General features: G+C 40.5%; 2 protein-coding genes across 3 annotated transcripts in view; one reads left to right on the forward strand and one right to left on the reverse strand.

Annotated features, from left to right (window-relative positions):
• LOC122682932 (cyclin-Y-like protein 1) overlaps positions 1–10,210 on the reverse strand; it is a 37,677-nt gene extending 27,467 nt beyond the window's left edge. The window contains exon 1 of the mRNA XM_043886319.1: positions 9,665–10,210. Coding sequence (XP_043742254.1) covers positions 9,665–9,875 — 211 coding nt within the window. The 5' untranslated portion in view covers positions 9,876–10,210. The remainder of the gene's footprint in view (positions 1–9,664) is intronic.
• A 334-nt stretch (positions 10,211–10,544) lies between these two features.
• Positions 10,545–22,014, forward strand: part of LOC122682982 (cyclin-Y-like protein 1) — a 103,492-nt gene continuing 92,022 nt past the window's right edge. The window contains exon 1 of one of the 2 annotated variants that reach the window (XM_043886524.1): positions 10,545–10,847. Coding sequence is in view for 1 of the 2 variants with exons in the window: in XM_043886609.1 (XP_043742544.1) it covers positions 10,823–10,847 (25 nt within the window). In the remaining variant the exon portion in view is untranslated. The remainder of the gene's footprint in view (positions 10,848–22,014) is intronic. The other variant, XM_043886609.1, reaches the window with a different exon arrangement.

The raw sequence follows: 22,014 nt of genomic DNA on the forward strand, positions 1-22,014 counted from the left end.
GCTGAGAATCAAAAGAATATACACATTGATATATTAAAAACTAACCATGTGTTCCCCATCCCGTATGGCAAAAACTACTACAATATTGTAAAGTAATTACCCTCCAACTAATAAAAATAAATGAAAAAATAAATAAAAACTAACCAGTCCCATAGTGAATTCTGTCTGACCCAGCATTTAACAAATGTTATCTACCTAGAAGCCTTTTCTTCCCCAAAGAAAGAATTTTGCATGAACAGTAATTTGGGACTTCCTGGTTTAATGGGAATTTAATTGTTACTGCCAGCACTAGAAATTTACATAGCTAAACCGACTGCTTTGTTCTTCGTGAAAATTCCTTCACTGCATTTGGAGTTTATTAAGCTGTTTTTGGAGAAAATATTCTACTCAACAGTTTTATGTAAAAGACCCATAAAATTATTTTAAAGTTTTTTCCCCCCTACAGATTTGAAAAGTGGGACACTGGGAAAATAAATTATTTCAGTTATACACAAAGTTGACAGGCACAGACTTTCGACCTAAGGCTTCTGAAAGGATTCATGACTACTTACTTGTACCAGAAAGTAAACAGACTACACTGGAATCTAAAAAATAAGCAGAAATGCTTGCAAAGTAGCCATATTTTTCATCAGGGTTTATGGAATGGTAAAATTTAACAAGAGTCAATGGAAGTCCAGGGAAAATAAGTGTCAGGATCAAAGAGAAGCAAGCTTTAACATACACACACACACACACCCCTGCCAAACACACACACACACACCCCTGCCAAACCAGGGTGTGTTACAGGTATGCTATGATGTGCTACTACGGATCTATATATAGAAATCAAGAAGGCTGGGATAAAAGAAATGACAACATGCAGGAAAAAAGTAAACTTGCCCAAGTGATCAGAAAAGAGCTGGCACTCCCCCTACCCTACCCTAGAGGTTTCAAGGGTGGGCACATGCCCCAGAACTGACTGACAGATCACAGCTTTCCTGGAACTTTCCAAGAAGCAGAAGAAGGCAGAGGGGTGCCCTAGGACCCTTAGCTAGTCTGGGGCTGCTGGACACTCCTCTTGCCATCATGAGGGGAAAGGCTTTTCAGGAGAGATCAATAGAGGACAGCAGAACTGAGATAGGCTGTGAGGTCATTGAACTCCTGGGTCAAGTACTGCTTAATTTACTCATTCAACTCCAGTTATATAAAAGTCAATATATATATTTTTTAATTTAAGCTATTCTGAGACATTTTCTCAAACTTGCAACTGAAAGAGACCTGGTTAACCAGCAGTACTGATGATCACAATGAAGGTGGGGAAAGGTAAAAGTCACTTGCTCATTCCTTTAACAAATGTCATGAACAAAAATTTGCATGAGCCAAAATGACCCTATTTAAAAATTAACCCACAGACTTACAACCCTTACTTTTAGTTGTTTTCCTTATACATTAGAAAAAGCTCTAATTAGTGTATAATTTATGTCTTCTTGTTACTAACAACCCTTCTACATCTCACTGTTGCATATTTACTGTTTAATGAATACACAACAGTCCATCAAGCGTTATTCCTGTGCTGGACTTAGCCAATCCCCTATTGCTGGGGTTTAGGTACTTACAACATTCTATTCTTTGATGAGGAAACTTTTCATCTATAGTTATACAGCTTTTTAAATAAATAATGGTTTTATCTCCTTAGCAAAGATCTTCAAAAGTGGGATGTCTAAGCCAAAAGGTTAGATCATTTTCATGGCTCAAGGTACAGTGCTAAACTGCTTCCTGAAGAAGGTGGGGCCACATTAATGTATAATACTACCAATCATGACAGTTTTAGTTCCGACCCCTGCTCTGTACAGTTGAGAGGCGGGGGGGAAGTTCTACTAATATAAATAAGGAACAGCACTGTAGATCTAATCTGTATTTCTTTCGATTACACAGTTTTTACTACTTTCCCATAATTATCAGCATCATTTCCACTTTGGTGAGCTGCCTATCATTCATACATACTAAACATACCAGGGCCTTACTGCTGTCAATTTGCATGAGGTTTTCAGAAAATATTAATCTTCTGTTTACAGCCTATATAACAATTTTCTATACAACTTGCACTTTTTGCCAGTGAAAACTACATCACTATTTTATAACAGACTTGACAGGTAAGCCATTAGACAGTAAACTCATACATACACACAATATTTCTGCACACTCCATTAACTGTTTTGCCAAGAGTCTAAGGAGACGATGAAAAAAACCTACCGTACTCTTCACTGTCACAAAGGTAAGACTGTCAACTCTGAAGCAAAGCATTACCACCCACACTTCCCCTCATCCCCTCTCCCACAAGCACACACAGTAATGTTAGAGGTATTTTGAGAAATTACTGTGCATTTTATATGTGAATTCTTCCTAAAATTACTTCTCTAGCAATCTTTAAGAATGTTTTAACCCAGGAGAAATATTCTTGAGCTTATGATTAGGGGTTATCATTAAAGTTATATTTTAAGACCCATCACTTTTATATTACCAATTTAAATTGCAACTTATTTGACAGCATGATAGACTTATGTGGAAAAAGGATGGCTAAAAAAATTTAAGTTGGGGTCTTAATATAAACACTCCCAGGAGGAAACCTGTAAAATACCAGGTCACTGAACATTACTTTTCCTCCAACCTAACATTCTATCAATCGTGAGATCCATCTCAATTGCAGATGTTAAAAATATGAAAATAAAGGCCACTTAGGACAAACAAGATGCATTACTGAAGCCTAAAAGTGTTAAAATTATGCTGTCAAACTGTCAATAAATGATTTTCCCCTGTCAAAATATCAGAGAGAGGGTAGTGACTAAGAAATCATCTGACAGGAGGAGACTAATGCCAACATACTGACTTCAGTTCAGTTCAGTTCAGTGGAGTCCGACTCTTTGCGACCCCATGAATCGCAGCACGCCAGGCCTCCCTGTCCATCACCAACTCCCGGAGTCCACCCAAACCCATGTCCATTGTGCCGGTGATTCCATCCAACCATCTCATCCGCTGTCGTCCCCTTCTCTGCCTGCCCTCAATCTTTCCCAGCATCAGGGTCTTTTCAAATGAGTCAGCTCTCTGCATCAGGTGGCCAGAGTATTGGAGTTTCACCTTCAACATCAGTCCTTCCAATGAACATCCAGGACTCATCTCCTTTAGGATGGACTGGTTGGATCTCCTTGCAGTTCAAGGGACTCTCAGGAGTCTTCTCCAACACCACAGTTCAAAAGCATCAATTCTTTGGCACTCAGCTTTCTGTATAGTCCAACTCTCACATCCATACATGACCACTGAAAAACCATGGCCTTGACTAGATGGACCTTTTGTCTCTGCTTTTTAGTATGCTGTCTAGGTTGGTCATAACTTTTCTTCTAAGGAGCAAGCGTCTTTTAATTTCATGGCTGCAATCACCATCCACAGTGATTTTGGAGCCCAGAAAAATAAAGTCAGCCACTGTTTCCACATCTATTTGCCATGAAGTGATGGGACTGTATGCAATGATCTTGGTTTTCTCAATGTTGAGCTTTAAGCCAACTTTTTCACTCTCCTCTTTCACTTTCACCTTCATCAAGAGGCTCTTTAGTTCTTTTTCACTTAATATATTGCAATTAAACAGGACTGTCAGCATTTTCTGGGCCAACTTCTGGGCTCCAGTTTACTTAAAGGTTTACTCCATTTACTGAACTGCCCTATCACCCCTAGTAGTACAGTATATTAGTTTTATGGCTAATATTACATTTCATGTCTTACAGTCATCCGGTGATTTCATCTGAGTCCACACTTCACACCCTAGCCAAGCGGTTCTTGCCAGCAGATGCTGACCTGGGCTGTCTCACCGGAGGGCACACAGCATGCTCCTGCAACCCCCTCAACTGACCTGCTTCCCCAGTTTCTGACCAACCTGGCTTCCAAACTGCTTCTCAACTTGCCTCTAACTTGGTTCTCAGTCCTGCCTTACCTTAATCCTCAATCAAATGCTGTAATGATGATGACCAAGAGATGATAGACAGGTAAGTATACCTGGATTTATGTATTTCTAAGGAGTACTTAGCTCGGGCTTCTTGGACTTTTAGGAACCTTTCTGGGTTGCAAGCTATGGTGATTTCATTTCACATCATACAATGTTACTGTTTTAACTCTTCAAGTTTTATTGCTTTAATACCCTAAAAATAAACAATTTTTCTAAAAGGGGCGAGAAAAAAGGTAGTATTTCAAAGCAGAGCACAAAATGACATCAATAAATTTTATCCCTATATGTCATGTACATGGAATTTACAGTCCTGATCTATCAAGGTTTTAAAAATGAGTAAAACCTTGGACAATTCTATACCTCAGAGAAGAATCCCTACACTGCCTAACTCAGAACACGATAAGAATCAAATGAAATTCAAGAGCAATCCATACACTATAGCTTCACAGAGTTACACAAGCCCCTTCACCATGACAAGGCTGCAATCCATGAGGGGATATACTATATAAAGCATAATAAATGACACATCACAGCTTTCACAAATTAACTCAAAAGCCAAAAGTGAACATTTAGCATTTCATAGGAAAACTGATGTCCACTTATCACCCTCAGCCAAATAACATCTTAAGTAGATAGTGCTTTGTTGTTGTTCAGTCACTAAGTTGTGTCTGACTTTGCAACTCCATGGACTGCAGCACGCCAGGCTTCCCAGTCCTACACGATTCTGTTTGTGCAAACTCATGTCATTGAGTCAGGCCACCCACTAAAGGAAAGAGGATAAGAGTACCCAAGGGCAAGCATTTCTCCTAGTGTTCTTCCTTTTTCTTCTTTAATAAGCAAATACATATCATTTCTCCTGCTTCTGTCATGGAGATTGGTGTATATTTTCTCCCCATTTTTTTTCAGGTTAACATCCCCTGCAGATGAAGTCATTAACAGTGGAGAGAGCTCCTTCACAGCTCCCTAATTCTTCAGTGTCTGGATGTGCTAGTTTACCAGTCCCTTACTGGACATCTGAATTATTTCCAGTATTTTGCTACTGAAGATAATGCAACATATGCAGCCTATACCTTCAGAATAAATTCCTTTAGTAGGATCTCTGGATTAAGTGAGACTGTGCCAACTTCCCCGTCAAGGGTTGACCAATCTCCCATTTTTACCAGCAATATATGAATGTAACTTTCCTCAGTATCACCAAAGAATGCAGTGCCGAGTTTCTGAATTTTCTCCCAACACAAGCTACAGTAGTTGTATTTTCATTTCTCTTATGTGTGAGGATACGCTTAAAAGCCATCCGCATTTCTTTTTCTGTGACTTATCCCATTCATATTGTTGTTAGCCTACTTTTAGATTCACTCAGTTTCTTCAAGTCAGCCTATTTTAGGCCCTTCTTAATGTTGCTTTTTTGTTCAAACCACTGTCGGCTCTCAGCTGAGTGACTACACCAGCCTCCTAGCTTGTCTCCCTGCTTCATTCTACCCCTGCCCACGTGAGAGTAGCGAGTAGCTCGTCTGATCTCCCTCCCCTCTCCCCACGTCTCCTTCCCCTTCTTTAAGAATTATCACCATTCCCTTGCATATAACCTTTCAATGGTTTCCCATTACAATTAGACTAAAATCCGTATTTTTTCTTGTCAAGGTCTACTAGACACAAGGCCTTAACCCCCTGATATTCCTCCTGGCATTCTTTCACTCAGCTGCAGCCACCCTCTTTCTGTCCTCTGCCTACACCGAGCATATTTCCTTCTGAGGACCTCACAGGGCTCCCCTTCACTCCTAGGATGCTCACTGTCACTTAAGGAGACCACCCCCAGTAACACTGCCCCCTCCCCAGTCCATGACCATCCTTTTCTTTCTTCTCAGTGTTTCGCTACTTGACATTATTCCTGTGTCAACAGGCCCCAGGGACCTCTAGGAAGTAAAGACCAGAGTTAGGGTTTGGGTTTTGTCAGTATAACCTCTGTTTGTCCTGCCCCTAAATCGTGCCCAATAATCATCCATTTCAGTGTACCCCAAATCATTTATGCTTCCCCCAATTTTCCTTCATCATCTAAGATTTCTTCTAATGCTGTCCTTTGATGGGTCTGTCACCCAAGACCAGCATTAATTTCAGATCTCTTCGAGCGGTAGTTTAGTTACTCAGACTCAAAGACACCGACAGGTTACCAAGACCCACAAAAACCTAAGAGAGGAAATCTACTGTTCAGTGACAAATCAATGGTAACTTTAATTTGGGGACAGAACATTTAATGTTAAAATACCTTAACTACAAAATGACTCACCCTATGAATTTAATTAAGTCGAAAGACAAAGCCACAAGACCAGAATTCTGCAGGGAAGTACGATACATCACTTTTTATGTCTGTGCCCAGATTAAAGCAATATAATGAGATTATAAAAGACAACCATAAAGGGTGGGTAAATGAATGATGCTCCAACCATTAAACAGGTGGTAAAAAGCAGACTGCACAGCTACATGCAGCTGCGTGGAAATACATCCTGGGGCACGCTTCAGGTGTCAGCATGGTTCCAGGAGCTTCCCGTCTTCACTTTACAAGAGAAAGTTACAATGTGGCACACAAAGAACGATCTCATACAATAAACACAACATTCTGTTTATTCGTATACAAAAGGTTCAGGAAGAACCAACACCAAAATATTAATGAAAATTCTGGATATTCTGAGTATGAGTGAATGACTTTTTAGTATTTTGCAAATCTTTTACCCCAAATGTTTACTGGTATCAAAAAAGTAAAAAAAAAAAAAGTGTTTATAATAGCTACTGAAAGGAGGAAAAACCTGTTGCTCAGAGGTTTTCCCCCATTACGTTGTCAATTCCTTCCCTACCCGCTCCTTGGAGGATGGAAGGAAGGAATCACTTGAGAGAGCAGCTTGCACCAGAGAATGAGCAAAGTTCCTAAGAGGAGAATATAAAGGCTGTTTGAAAAGCTGATGCATAATAATAAAATCAGATAATAGGACCTTAGCATCTTATTTTCTATTATTGACAGTAACATCAGTTACATTAGATACACTGTTAAAGGCAAGATAGCCACAAAATTCTTTTGAGTCTATCTGATATTTATACTAGGTTCGTAGGAGTTAACTGAAACAGCTTGAAGAAATCATGTTCTTCTCAAAGGTTTCTGAAGAAAAACACACAGCATCATTTATGTTTGGTTTTGTCTAAGTAACCAAATAATTCTTCATTGCAGAAAAGCCAAAATGTTTTATATCAATGCAGGTATTTCTCAGTTTCCAGGGAAACTGATATAAAATTGTCTGAAATAAAAACATTAAGAGCAAACTTCCAATGTGCTTGCACTTTACATTCGTGTTCTGACCTCGTATCTATGGAAACTTAATAATAGGCAAATGCTGAAATTGAGGTTTCTCTCATCACTTTATTGAATGCCAAAAAAGAGAGACAAATTTAAGTAAAATTTTCACAATCATGTCAAACATAAAAAGGTAAATTCTGTGCTCATGAACCCTCTTTTTCTAGTTCCCGGCTCAGCACTCCCCCTCACTAAATGCTTCGTACCTTACCTGCCCCCTTACCGGTTTCTCCTAATGTCCCTCTGTCCAGGGCATTCTCGGCTTCAATTTGAGTCAGCAGAACAAACTCTTTAAAATATACCAACATGTTTACCTGACTGGTAAATTGAGGCTATTTCACGACTTCTTTTATTCCTATCCATTGTAAGAAATGTACAGACACAGAATGCAGAGGTATGTGTTGCTTCTGAGTTGTGAACAATAAACTCAAATGGAAATAACCAAACTGAAGTTGAGTTAGGCCTATCTTATGGATAAATTATAAAATAAAAAGTGCATTCCAAACTTTTTTTTAAGCACCCAACAACTGAATTTGGTGTATCTACCATTCTCAAGTCTGTCTCTTCTGTTCAGTAGCTATGTTACACAGTTATTTCAGAGCTCTAAGTCTTGGCTTCTTCATTGGCATCACAGGGAGAATATTCACAGGCCTTATTTATAGATGGAAGGGTCAGGTGAAATACACCCGAAAATATGTTGTAAATCGTAAAAGAATCATACAGAAGTCCAATTTTGGTCTCCCTACACTAGCCTACTACTGTTTTTTAAAATCACTTAGAGGCTTACCTTATAGCAACAAGCTGAGCAGTTTTCACAGGTATGCACAAGCTTTGTTTTTAAAGCTACAATTAATTTACATTAATTTGTGCTTTCACAGTATCTGAGTATTCTGAAAAGGGAGTACTTTCCACTTACAAAGCCATGTCCATCATATGGGTGAGTTCACAGGCTTACCTATTCTAACTTTGAAAGAAATTAAATAAACCCAAATAAAATTTAAATAGAAGAGCTATAAGACATATCCTCTATGAAATAAAGAAATACTCTCTGGCATTTAAATGAAACAAGTGGGCCAGTGGGGCTTTAACATCTTCACGGCACAATGTTTTCTACTTTAAAGAACACAGTCTTGATTAATGAGCCACAGTGTTATCCAGAATCTTTTTTTTTTAGAACCTAGAGCCGTCCAGTCTCAAAATTCTAGAGGAAAAAAAAAATCAAACATTTCCTCTCCTCTCTCTCCTCTTCTCCGTGACAACCCACCCCCACCCCCAGCCACTTCGTCTTCAGAATTTTCCCTGAACGTTATAAAAGTTGACTAGGATTCCACGGGCAGGAGGGGGTTGGAAGGAGAGGTAGCCATGGAGACAACTTTCCTGCAGGATCTGCCATCTCAACTGCCAAATCTTTGCATTACAAATTACAGTCTGAATTTCTCTTTTCTCCTTTGAAACTTTTGACCAACAGTCTCAGGAACCACCCCCAATCCTCCCTTAGAAGAGGCAACATGCAAGTGAAGTTGGTTAAAGCTGGGGAGCTGAAGACATTTTTGTGTCAAAGTGGGAATCTTAATCTGAGCTCCGTGGGATCGTCTTTGGGTAAAAACAACAACAACAACAACAAAACTATTCCCTGCAGCCGTTGCAGTAACGTTTCACACCGTTCAGTTATTTTAAGACCCCCTCTAACCTTTTTCTTTCTTATCGTTTTCAAATTATAGTTAGAATAAGGTCGCTTCAATCAGGACAACTCTAGACAGAATATTACTTAACGCCACACTAACTCTGTCGATAGCAGTTTTGATTTTAAATAACAAACCCTAAAATCTGTCTTAATTGTCCCGAGTATCAACTATCCTAACGAGTGGAAGTGTATCTAGATCCTTACCTCGTTCCTTCTCTTAGGTACCACCTGAATAGGTAAGGATTGGAAGATGGGATGGATATCGCCGAAGTTGGGAGTATTTAAGTTTTCATTGAGAAAAGAGAGAATACATCAGAAAGTCTTTACAAAGTCCCACAAGATGTTAAATAGAATCACGAACAGGAGCCACAGACTTGAGGGTCTTGGGTCGGGTTGCGAAAAGGGAATGAGGAAGAATTGGGCGTTCGGGTAGAGAAGAGGGAGAAAGACTGGCCGGACGCGACGGAGAAAGAATAAGGGGTGGGGACGCCAGGCAGGGCCAGCCTCCGTCCTTGGTGCCCAGCCCCGAGAGAGCCAACTCCAGGCAGGAAGGAGCCCTAGGCGGCGGCTTCCTCCCGGGGGACCTGGGGGTCGGCGGAGGCCAGAGGTAAGCCCGAGAGCAGACGGGGCCGGCCCCGCGAGGGGCGAGGCGCGCCGGCCGCTTCCTTACCTTCGGGCATCTCCCGGTCGCTGATGTGCTGCAGGTGGTGGCCTTCACCCGCTCGGAAATCCAACTCGGTGGGTTCCACGGCAGCCGGCGCCGGTGCTACGGCCACCGGGTCTCCGGCCGCCGCCTCGTAGACCTCAGACTCGGAGTCTGGCGCAGGCCCCACGCGCCGGTTGGCACTGAGGCACACGCAACAGCTCAACGTGTTCCCCATGGGGCGCCTCCGCTCGGCCCCGGACTCCGCCAAGCTCAGAGACCGCCCCCTCCCCCAACAATGGAGCGGCGGGCACCGGCAGACCCGGGCTATGCCGGGGCTGCGCCGCACAGGTAGACGCGGCCTCGCCTGCCTCTCTCCTGTCCGCCACGCCGCCGGGGCCGGAGCAGGGCTCCGGCCCGGCCGCACCCCCGCTGTCTCGCCGCCGCCGCCGCCTCCCCGGAGTCAGCTAGTCAGTGAAGGCTGCGACCAGCCGGGCTTATTTAAAAGGGGTGGGGACCCGACAAGCGCTGAGACGCACAGCCACTGCCGGGAGAGAGCGCGGTCGGAGCTCCTCCTCCTTCCGCCGCCGCCTCCAGACTGAAAGCCGCTCGCCTGGCTGGCCCTTGCCAACCGGAATGCGTCCTTCGGTCACCTGGTTACGACGGACCAATCACACACAGAGGTTCCTCCCCGCGCCCGCCTCAGAGAGCAGGCACGTGACTCACAATGCCCCGCCCCCACCCGGGCGCATCAGACGGAAGTTCCTATAGCAAAACGGCTGGTGGGCTGCACGGGAAGAACCGCGCATGACACGTCAATCCAAGATGGAGGCAGCAGGCCGAGAAGCTGCACTCGGCCCTCGGAATCCATTAGGCGCACGCACGCAGGCACGTGCAGAGAGAACCCCGCCCCCTCCTTGCTTTGGCACGCACGCAGGCACGTGCGGAGAGAACCCCGCCCCCTCCTTGCTTTGGCGTATATAAAGCAGCCCCCACCACAGCCTTCGGCCCTGAAGAGCACGTGCTCCAGTGCGTGAGCTGGTGTCTCTCCGTTCGTCTGTCAGAGAAGGACGCTTTCCTTTGCTTCTGAAGCTAACTGAGTCACATTCTGTCAGCTGAAAGGACACCGAGCAGAAGGACCGTTCATAAGGAAAGTCCTTGACTTAATAAGCAAAGGAAAAATGTATGCTGCGGTTCCTGAAGATCTCTGGTAAGAACGACTCTTCTCTTGGTAAAATTGTGAAGGAGAAATCCATGTTAGATTTTCTGTTGCACCATAAACTGGAGAAATTACAGCCACGGAAAAGCGTTTAGTTAACATAGAAAAGTTAACATAGAAAAGGCTTTAACTTTGTCCAGTAAGCTATTTTGAGAGAGACCATGTCCACATAACATTTATGACAGTGCACTGTTACAATTATTGGCTTTGTTTTCAGTCTCTGCACGACCTCCCCACTTCCTTCCTGTCCTAGGGGTAGGTCTTGTCTCCCTAGTCCTATCCAGGAGGTAGTGTCCCCAGGCTGATACCTTGACTGCGGCCTTATGAGACACCCTGGGCCAGAACCACCCAGATAAACTGCTTCCAGGTTCCTGACCCACAAGCATGTGAGATAATACAGGTTTGTTGTTTAAAGCCCCTTAAGATTTGGAATAATGTGTTATGAGCAATAGATACATCATATTTTCCCCTGTGTTTCTTTGTTCCCTTCAAGATTATTCATTATTGTTTGTTGGCTAGTCTTCCTATTTTGTAGCAGAAGATGACTTTTTCTTCTTGAAAGATATTGGAGGTAGGTCTAAATGACCAAACCAAAAATGAATGCCAATAAGAATTTTGTTTTCCGTGACATTGGTATGAGAAGAGTCATAAATGTGATGGAACAAAGTGTGGCTGTTTCAAATAGGAAAACCATACTCAGTTGTCCCTTTTTAGTTGTTTTTTTTAAGCTTGACACTATAAAAAGACTTTATGAATTCCATCCCTAACAATTCAAATTTTGTGTTTATTTAGATGAAATCTGGGGAGCTTATTATCTTTGTGAGATTTCATATATATGGCACAGATTATATATAATACTATATATATATATTGCTTTGCCTTAGTATGTATGTGTATCGTAGGACCATTACTACTTGCTATAATTGAAAGCAGTCTCTATATTCTTTTTGTAGACGTATCGATATTCTCTCCCTCTTGCCTCTCATCCTCAGATGGAGGATTGCAAATTTCCAGTCATGGGTTTATTATCATTGTCTTCCAACTCTTCATACCTGTCTGTGTTGAAATAATAGCTTAAGAAAGTTGATATCAGTAAATTGGTTTTTATGTCTCTATGTAGTACAGTGTATATGCATATATACATACAGGTTTCCCAAGTGGCTTAGTAGTAAAGAATCTGCCTGCAGTGCAGGATATAGAGGTTCAGTCCCTGGGTCAGGGAGATCCCCTGGAGAAGGAAATGCAACCCACTCCAGTGTTTTTGCTTGGGAAATCCCAAGGACAGAGGAGCCCAGGTGAGCTCTAGTCCATGGGGTCACAGAGTCAGACATGACTTACTGATTGGGCATTTATACATGCATCTATATATAGAATACAGTATAAAAAGATTGTAAGGGTAAAGGAAATCTTTACTGGCTTCCACAAACTACTTTTTCCCTCAAAGTATAACAGCACCTTGACCTATAAATATACATAAAGTGAAAGTGAAGTTGCTCAGTCCTGTCTGACTCTTTGAGACTCCATAGCCTGCCAGGCTTCTAGTCCATGGAATTGTCCAGGCAAGGATACTGGAGTGGGTTGCCATTTCCTTCTCCAGATGATCTTCCTGACCCAGGGATTGAACCGGGGTCTCCTGCACTGCAGGCAGACTCTTGACTGAGCCACCAGGGAAGTCCATAAATACATGTAAAACTATATTCAATAGCCTTCATCTGGTCATCAAAATAGGTCCAATGAGATCTCCCCATGGTTCTGTCTTTGCCCAGTTCATATTTTATAATCTTATACTTTCCACACTCCAGTTTGATTCATTCATCCATCAGATATCAAAAGGTAATAAGATATACTTTCTTATAACTTATACTTTAATTAAGATTTTTATTAATTCAGAATTGCCTGTCCCTTCAGTAACTCTAAATTGGTGAGTTCTTCTTTGAGGCATTTTTAATATCTGTTCTGATCTTGAATCGGGTGGTATTGGATTACTTTGATGGATTAAGAACTTACTTCATTTTTAAAATAGCAGTCAGAATTTTCTCTGATGAACAAAGAAACAGGTAAAAACTTTTTTTCAGAGACTAGCAGATTGACTCATTTTCATAAAATATTTTGGGTAACAAAAGTATAAAAGATGTCTCGTTTGTAAGCTGATTGAATGAATTAATATGGCTTAAGTACTCAGAGTGTTAATGATGACATCTACCGTGTTTCATGTCATCTGGAGGCAGTAAACACATCTAATGTTAGGTGGGTGGGTGCCAGCTATAAATATGAGTTATAACATGTGAAAGTGAACATCCTCACCTATGACCTGCAGCTACAGAGTGGCAGGGGACCACAAATTTTGGAATTTTGCAAACCTTGGTCTGAAATCTGGCTTTACCTCTTATTTGCACGTTAATCTAAACCTTCTTGGCTTCAGTTTTCTCATCTTCAAAATAGAAAGAAACAATACTCTCTCTTCATATTGTTGTTTGTAATATTTAAATATGGTTAAGGAGCTAGTGCTTAATTTTTAACCAGGGGTCTGTAAATACATGACAAATAACTAGGTCATTATGTGAATGGTGAACCTCAACTTTTTCTCACAGAGAGATGACCTATTAATTATCAAAACACAATTGAAGAAATGAGCTTTTCTATTTCTGCTCCTCTCTTCAGTGCTATCTTTTGGAATTTCCCTTGTTGTAGATCAAAAGTGGTCAAATATTGGTTCATAGTGTCCAATCTAATGGCAGTTTTATATTCAGAAAATTATATTCTGCTTAATCATACAAACCATGAAAAATCTCAAGGATAAAAATGAGTTTCAAGTCCTGCAGGGATCTCTTAAGTTTCTGTCTGCACTTTACTCACTGCACTTGCTATAAGACATCATGAATTTCTATGAACTCCTTAAGGGGAGATACTACCTTATTAAACATTGTTTCCTCAGAGCCTGTATTTGCATAGGGAAAACAGTATCTGGTTGAGGTTTAGCACATGCCTGCCAATGCAGGAGACTTGGATTCAGTTCCTGGGTTGGGAAGATTCCCCTGGAGGAGGAAATGGCAACCTACTTGCCTGGGAAATCCCAACCTACTTGCCTGGGAAATCCCATGGACAGCGGAGCCTGGTGGACTCAAGTTCAAGGTGTCGCAAAGTGTAGGGAAGGACTTAGCAACTGAGCAACAAAAACATGTTCTGGATCCAGGCTGCCTGAGTTGGAAGCCTGGCTCAGCCACCTACCTGCTGTGCGATCTCGGAGTGCCTTAAAAATGCTGTGTCTCGTGTGCAGTCTGCTTCCTGGATCCTTCCTTGCTTATGACTTCCTTACAATTCAAAGATTTTTAAAAAGTGAGAAACAGAAAGCATTTGGAGTAGCACTGGATACATTGTAAGTCTTCAGTTAATAACCGTGCATTTATTGCAAAATGCTATATTAGTTTGTCTTCAGATAAGTCAGCCCTGCCATCTCTTTTTTCTGGTTCTATACACTGTTTTTCCCTCTTAAATATTTCATCAGCTTTGTTAATCTTTGTGTTTGTTTATTTAGCCTAGGATCTAACAGTGATTCTCAAATCTAACCGTATGCTCTAGGCTCATCTGGGGGAGTCAGTCAGAAAACCCCAGACATACTTCCCAGTGATTCTGTGATTAGAGACCTGCAGCTTTAAGTTTACTAGGCAATTGATTACTAGGCAGTTGATTCCAAAGAGGTGTCCCATGAACTGGGCCAGCATTTGGAAACACTGCCCTAGGATTTCTATCCAATTTTAATTTGACTCCTTTATTTCCTAACTCATTTCTTAAGAGAGCACCTCATGTACACAATTTCCCCTTCAATTGAAGTCTGTTTAAAGCAAACATCTAAATGCCATTTCATTCTCCTTTTTGCACGATGCCCTTTTCTCTCCTCATTCTGTCCCCTTCACCAGCAGTTAGCATCTGACCCCGTCCTTGTTCACCAAAAGAGCTGGCCATTTGTAGTCAATGGATGAGCAGCTGACGGCTCCTTTTAGGGGAGTAAAATTGCAAATAAGGGTGATAAATAAAACCGTTCTCTGAAAGAACCAGTCTCTTTGGCACATTCTGTGCTTTCCTCTATCGGAGGCAGGGAAGACTGAGGCTTATTCATAAGGGAATGAATCAGTGGTCAAAGAATCACTCCAGAGAGTCAGAAGCTAATTCTTTTTTGTCAAGTGGGGAATGCTTCTCCCTATTTCATATTTGTTTATGAATGTCACAGCATGTATTCTGAAAACACCATCCCTGGAGAGAGCAGACCTATAATTCTGGGAGAATTTTATTACTCAATCATCTAAATTCAGGATAAATTTTAGATAGAAAGAAGATAGCAGAAAACCAATCCTTAGAACACACCTGTGAGACCCTTTGAATAGTGCTTTGTGAATGAATTGCCCTTTATCGCTGCCCCCCGCCCCCTGTGATGCTATCACAGCTTAACTGGCACTAACACAGCTGTTCACAGCTGCACACAAGATGCTTGCAAGAGCACAGTGTCAACCATTTGTTCTCATGGGGTGCAGCTTAATTTATTTCCTTTGAGGATGGAGTCTGATATTGTGTTCTAGCAAGACTAATCAGCAGATCTAAAAGACATGCAGTGGTCAGATTTAAGGGATGAGTTGCATTTCCAAGTATGATTCTTCTCTTGGATATCTACTCCTGCCCCTTGAAACATATCCAGTGGAGAACTCATTTTGAGGGTGAGTTTGTTTTTGATAGACCTTAAGCAGGAAGTGAATTGAGGTGGAACAAATGTTATTATTTCAGAGAGAACCATAGCCACACTCCACTTCTTAGCAGGGTCAGCTGATGCCAGAATGCTCTTCGCAAGCCAATTCATAGCAATGTGACAAAGGAAATGTATTGAGCACCTACTGTATGCCTAGCAAATGTGTAGGGCTGAAAAAGGCAATAAAAAGTTTTCATCTCATTACAATGTAAGTTTCATGTCTTGCTCTTGAATGCCTTTGACATCCCTGGCACAGTTTAGATGTTCAATGAATGTTGAATAAATGAATAAATAATGCACTCAGTAAATCAGTCTCCTAAGCTAAACCCGATAGATTTGTAACAGCTGCTTAAAAAGCTATGCCAAGAAAGACTCTGAGGCTATACCCATGTCAGTGGGAAATGTGACCTGATTGATTAGCAATGTCTGTCAAGGGCAGGAGAGAGGTAAAATCAAGTGTGCTGTATAATATATTCTGTGGCTAAACGTAAATGATATAGCTATTCATCCCCTCCTTCTCACCCTCCCCACTTTTCCCCCATAAACCTTTCCCTTCAGTTTCTGGAACAAGTGGAACGACTGTCAGGGTCTAATCAGAAGTATAAATCTTCTGCACTCATGAACTCCATCTTTTCAAAATTCATCTTCTTCCATTCAGGAGAGAAGAGCTAATAGATTCTGGTTTGAGTGAATCAAAGAGATCATAGAAGGAAATTCCATCTTGCTACCTCTGTGCCTTTGCCTGGTTGGTACAAAATGAAAGACCAGGCGGAATGCAGAGTTCAAAAAGTTGAGAGTACAGAGTACATTTTATTGATTTAGTTTGTATACACAAGCTTCACCTAATCCTTAGCAGGTGAGGATATTGTTGATGAGTGTCCTGGATTCATATGGATTTTCTGTTCCTCTTGTGAAAAACCACATATGTCTTGTCTCTTCTTAATTTCGCATTAAAAAAAAATTGTCCAAGAGGTATATTAGAGCATGAACATAATGGGAAGTAAAGAATGAAGTTGAGATCCAAATTGCATAATGAGTTATTCCTATCAAATTAATATAAGTGATATAATATTTGATTTGATAAGATTTCCCCTTTCCTCCTTTTCTCCTGGAAATTTTTGTTAGAGAAGTAAACAGGTATAGAAGAAAAATCACCTTCACATTTATCTAAATTCTATTTTCTGGGGAATATTGACTGAAACAAAATGTAGAGATTCATATAATAGAACAGAGATGATCCTGGAAAACATAAATAGGAGTAAATCAAATTTGGTTTCTGAATATATATTGTTGAAATCATTACTGCTTAGTAATATAACAAATGCATAATTGATTATCTTATGCACTAGAAAATGCTGAATATTCATTAGACACAGTAGTAGACATTGAGAAATGTATGCCAAGTCCTTCTGAACTTGCCAATGATTTTACTTACATTTAAAAAAAATCACTATATAAACATTGTTGCTAGTAGCCCAGACCAATGGAAATATGGAACCCCTTAGCTGCAAACTAGAAACAGTGAAAAAAGGAACTTACACAAATAGGGCAGACTGGAAAGAAACTAAATTTGCACTAAGTATCAATCTTATGATAATTAGTTCCTCCTGGAAAATAATTTTGCAATTAGAGATTGACTTCAACACTAAATGCATGAGAATAAATTTGTAAAATGTGCTTCCACCCACCTTTTTTGCTTAAGGGTTCTAGGTATAAAGAAAGGACCAAGAAAATAAAAGTCTATGACAAATGAAAGAATCCTAGACAAGCAAGTGAGGATGAGAAGAAAATAACATGGGTTCCAAAATTATGGAGTTTTAAAGACCTCAGCAGTTAATCGTTAAAGGTGGGAGGGGGGACTATCGGATGCATAGGCAAGTCCAAGATACTTAAAGTGAGCTTTAAAAGTTCTAGGAATTGGTCTGACTCTGGGATTGCCACGGTGAATTATTAAATTAATTATTGTGATATGGGAGAATAGTATATTGAAGTCTGGATTTGGGTCCTCTTCAAGTTTTTGTTACTCCGTGAAAAATGGTAGTCAGGCCTGTATGTCCTCTTGTTTCAGAGTGTGTGGATTGTAGGGCAGAAAGCAGAATCCACCTCTGGAGGACCCTTGCTGCTTGGCTTTTATTTTCGCCAAGTCTGCTTATTTTGTTTAAATTGAAATATAGTTGATTTATAATGTTGTGTTATAGTTTCTGGTATATGGCAAAGTGATTCAGTTTTGTGTGTGTGTGTGTGTGTGTGTGTGTATTCTTTTTTCTTATTCTTTTCCATTATGGTTTATCGTAGGATACTGAATATAGTTCCCTGTGCTGTACAGTAGGACCTTGTTGTTTATCCATTCTGTATATAATTGTTGGCATCTGCTAATCCCAAACTCCCAGTCCAACCTTCTTCCTACTCCTTGGCAACCAAAGTCTGTTCTTTACATCTGTGAATCCATTTCTATTTTGTAGATAAGTTCATTTGTGTCATATTTTAGATTTCCCATGTAAGTGATGGCATATGATATTTTTCTTTTTCTACATTCACTTAATGATCTCTAGGTCCGTCCATGTAACTGAAAATGGCATTATTTTGTTCTTATTGATGGCTGAGTGGTATTCCCTTGTGTATGTGCACCACGTATTCTTTATCCACTCATCAGTTCATTGAGATTTAGGTTGTTTCCATGTCTTAACTATTGTAAACAGCACTGCTGTGAACATAGGGGTCATAGATCATTTCAGATTATGTTTTTGTCAGGATATATGCACAGGAGTGGGATTGCTAGATCATATGGCAACTCTTTTTAGTTTTTTTAGGAGCCTCCATACTGTTTTCCATAGTGACTGTCCCAATTTACATTCCCACCAACAGTGCAGGAGGGTTAAAAGTCTACCTATTCATTAGGCCACTGTTACTTTGGGTCTCCATTACCCATAACAAACCTAATCCTAAGTGACATTGAAATTACTTCTAACCTGAATGAACAGCAGTTCAAAGTAAAATTTAATTTGATTTCAGAGAAATAGTATTTTTTTTTTTTTTTGTACAGCAGAGTTGGAGATATACTACTTACTCCTGCTGTACTGAATTTGAAGATGCAGTTATCCTGGTGATGTTGTCATTGCTTTGAAAATTTTGATGTGCATGTGAATTACCTGAAGACTTGCTACATAAATATCGCTGGGCCCTACCCAGGATCAAATGCTGCAAGTCTATGGTGGGAGTGAGATTTGCATTTCTAACAAGTACCTAAGAGATGCTGATTTTACTGTTTCAGGACCACACATTTTTTTTTTCTTTCAGTTCTACCAATTTATTGCTACCAACCCATCTCTGTCCACCCCCCTCATGAGTGTGTGCTCGGTCATGTAACCCCATGGACTGCAGCCCACCAAGCTCCTCTGTCCATGGATTTTTCCAGGAAAGAGTACTGGAATGGGTTGTCATTTCCTTCTCCAAGGAACACACATTTGAGGGCCCCTCTTCTAGACTAATTCTCAAACTAGCTAAGGTGAAAGGCAAGTCTCAGTGTCTGTACTTACCTAATGGACTGGTTACCAGAAGTTCACAGATAAGCCTGGTGCATGGCCCATGACAGAACCCTTAGCCTAGGACTAGGGGCACTTTGGCTGCTTCCTGAGAAATTTCTGCAGTAGAATTCAAAGACTCAAAGCCTAGGACAGTATCTCCTATCCTGCCTGAAAAAGTTCAGTCTTCTCTTTTTTTTGGCCATGTCATGGTTCAGTGGTTTAGAGAGCTTCCTAGCATTGCTTCAAGTAGCGCATTATTGAGGAGCTTCTGCTGCAAAGTCTTAAAAAGTAGTTGACAGCAAAAAATTCGTTGTCATCAGATTTTCCTTCTCTATGAAGGAATCTGCCCCTCTTTAAAAATACTATTTCTCAATAACTGGCAACTTATTTTTAGCACTTATATGTTTTAGGAACAATGATAAATTGTTTACAAGTAATATATGTGTTTTACATCCATTGTGTCATTTAAACTCGCAACAATCCCATGAGGCTGGTGCAAGCATTACCCCCATTTTCAGTGGAGAGGAAAAAAACAAAAACACAGCGAGGCCCAGGAAAGGGAAATAACTTTCATGAGATCATACAGTGGAAAGTAGGCAGTTAAATCGGGTCCATGCTTTTAAACACCAGGTTTTATTCCTCATTTCACTGAAGATCTTTCCTTGCAGAAATGCAGGCCAGATCAAGATGCCAGATTTATGCAGAGAATCCTAGAGACACCAGGAGACTCAGGCATAAGTCTGTACTCTGTCCCCAAGTAGATGAGGGCCTAGGAGAAGTCATTTTTCTCTTTGAGTATCACTGAGTTGTCATCCGTAATTTTCTTTAGAAACTAATGTTCTTTGGAGAGTTTATCAGACATTCTATGGGAAATGTGTTTACGGTCAAATAAATATAGGAAAGACTGAATAAAATGTTACCCTCTTTGAGATTCATGTTGCTGGTAAATTAAAAATTATGAAAGGTCTTATTGCGATATGGTTCTGATTTTACTTAGCCAAGTATTTCCAAAGTCTTTGAATAGAGAACCCTATTTTTATTTAACTTAATATCTTAATAGTAGTAGTTATTCATGGAACACGGTTCTGGAAACAATACCCTAGTTTTTTCCTGTCCCCAAATTCTGTGAATCTAATTCTGTGAATCTGTGACTGGTTTAGAAATAGAAATAGATACAGAATGGTACAGAAATAGAAATGGTATAGAATAGATATAGAACAGTATGCTGCTGCTGCTGCTAAGTCGCTTCAGTCATGTCCGACTGTGTGCGACCCCATAGACGGAAACCAACCAGGTTTTGCTATCCCCAGGATTCTCCAGGCAAGAACACTGGAGTGGGTTACCATTTCCTTCTTCAAGGCATGAAAGTGAAAAGTGAAAGTGAAGTTGCTCAGTTGTGTCTGACTCTTAGCGACCCCATGGACTGCAGCCTACCAGGCTGCTTTGCCCAGGGGATTTTCCAGGCAAGAGTACTGGAGTGGGGTGCCTTTGTCTTCTCCAATAGAACCGTATAGAGATAGGAAAAGAATGCCAATATAATAACAAAACCTATAAGACCTAAGCCTAATGATAGTAACCTGGATGTTATTTTGCACGCTTCACGTATATTACTTCATTTAATCTTTATTATAGCCCTATTATAATAATTGGGTTTCCCTGGTGGCTCAGACGGTAAAGCGTCTGTCTGCAATGCTGGAGACCGGGTTTGATCCCTGGGTCGGGAAGATCCCCTGGAGAAGGAAATGGCAACCCACTCCAGTTCTCTTGCCTGGAAAACCCCATGGGCAGAGGAGCCTGGTGGGCTACAGTCCATGGGGTCACAAAGAGTTGGCCACTACTGAGCAACTTTATTACTTACTTACTATTATAATAATTACAAACATTGTTATCCCTATGTTACAACTGAGGAGACTAAGGCCCTGAAAAGAGCAATTATAGATCTCTCAAACTAAACCATTTCTTAGAAAGTAAGATTTTCCTGCACACACTATGGAAAGTATCAAGAGAAGAAATAGAAGCAAGCGCATTGCTTTTTTTTTTTTTTTTTTGCTTAGTATGCTCTATTTGCATATCAAAAGGCCTCTAATGTGACTATAATCTGCACTGTTTAATGTCTCTGACTTTCTTTTACTTTCCCTCTGTAGAGCATGGTTCACGGTCATTACCCTCTTGATCAAGTTACAGACAAATGCAGACTTCAAATTAGGCCTATTAAGATTTGTTTTTAATGAGGAGATAATTCCTCTAACAACACAAGCCAGATTTGGCTGGAATGTGATTAGACAATCAGGTCATCTTGCAGAAAGGAAAAGCAGATTTTTGCCTCTTCCGTAAATGATTTCAGCCAGTCTTTATTCACTTGATGCCACTTAAAAGCACAGAGCAAATGTAATATTTGAGACTTCTGAGTCATGAAGTAATCACATAGTCCATGCAGGACAGTGGGAGAGTTTCTATTTCAAGAACTGGAACTTCTTAGAAGGCAAATGTCCAGATTCATAGTATTGGAAATCACAGTAGGGAAGATAAATTCTTTTCTAGAGTCTGAGCTGTCTTGCTTTGTTGAATTCCCTTGCCAACCTTTTTTGTCTTTTAGGAATGAATACCCTGTAAGACTTTTAAGTAAAATGATTTGTTAATTAACCCCAACCCTTGGGGATCTTTCTGCATACTTTTTATTTTTATTAAAATAATCCTAAGCACATTTACTTTCCAAAATGTTCTTCCAACAAAATCATGTCTAGATATGTTTATATCCTTTGCATACTCATTTTTCATAGTCTTGGGTTAAGAAATCTTTATCTGTACTTTATTAAATACCCCAACCAATCATTTCATTATATTTAAAATCCACCTAATGTATCCATTCATCTGAAACTCTTTTACAATATGTGAT

The sequence above is a fragment of the Cervus elaphus genome, chromosome 1, assembly GCF_910594005.1.
Source record: "Cervus elaphus chromosome 1, mCerEla1.1, whole genome shotgun sequence".
NCBI lineage: Eukaryota > Metazoa > Chordata > Mammalia > Artiodactyla > Cervidae > Cervus > Cervus elaphus.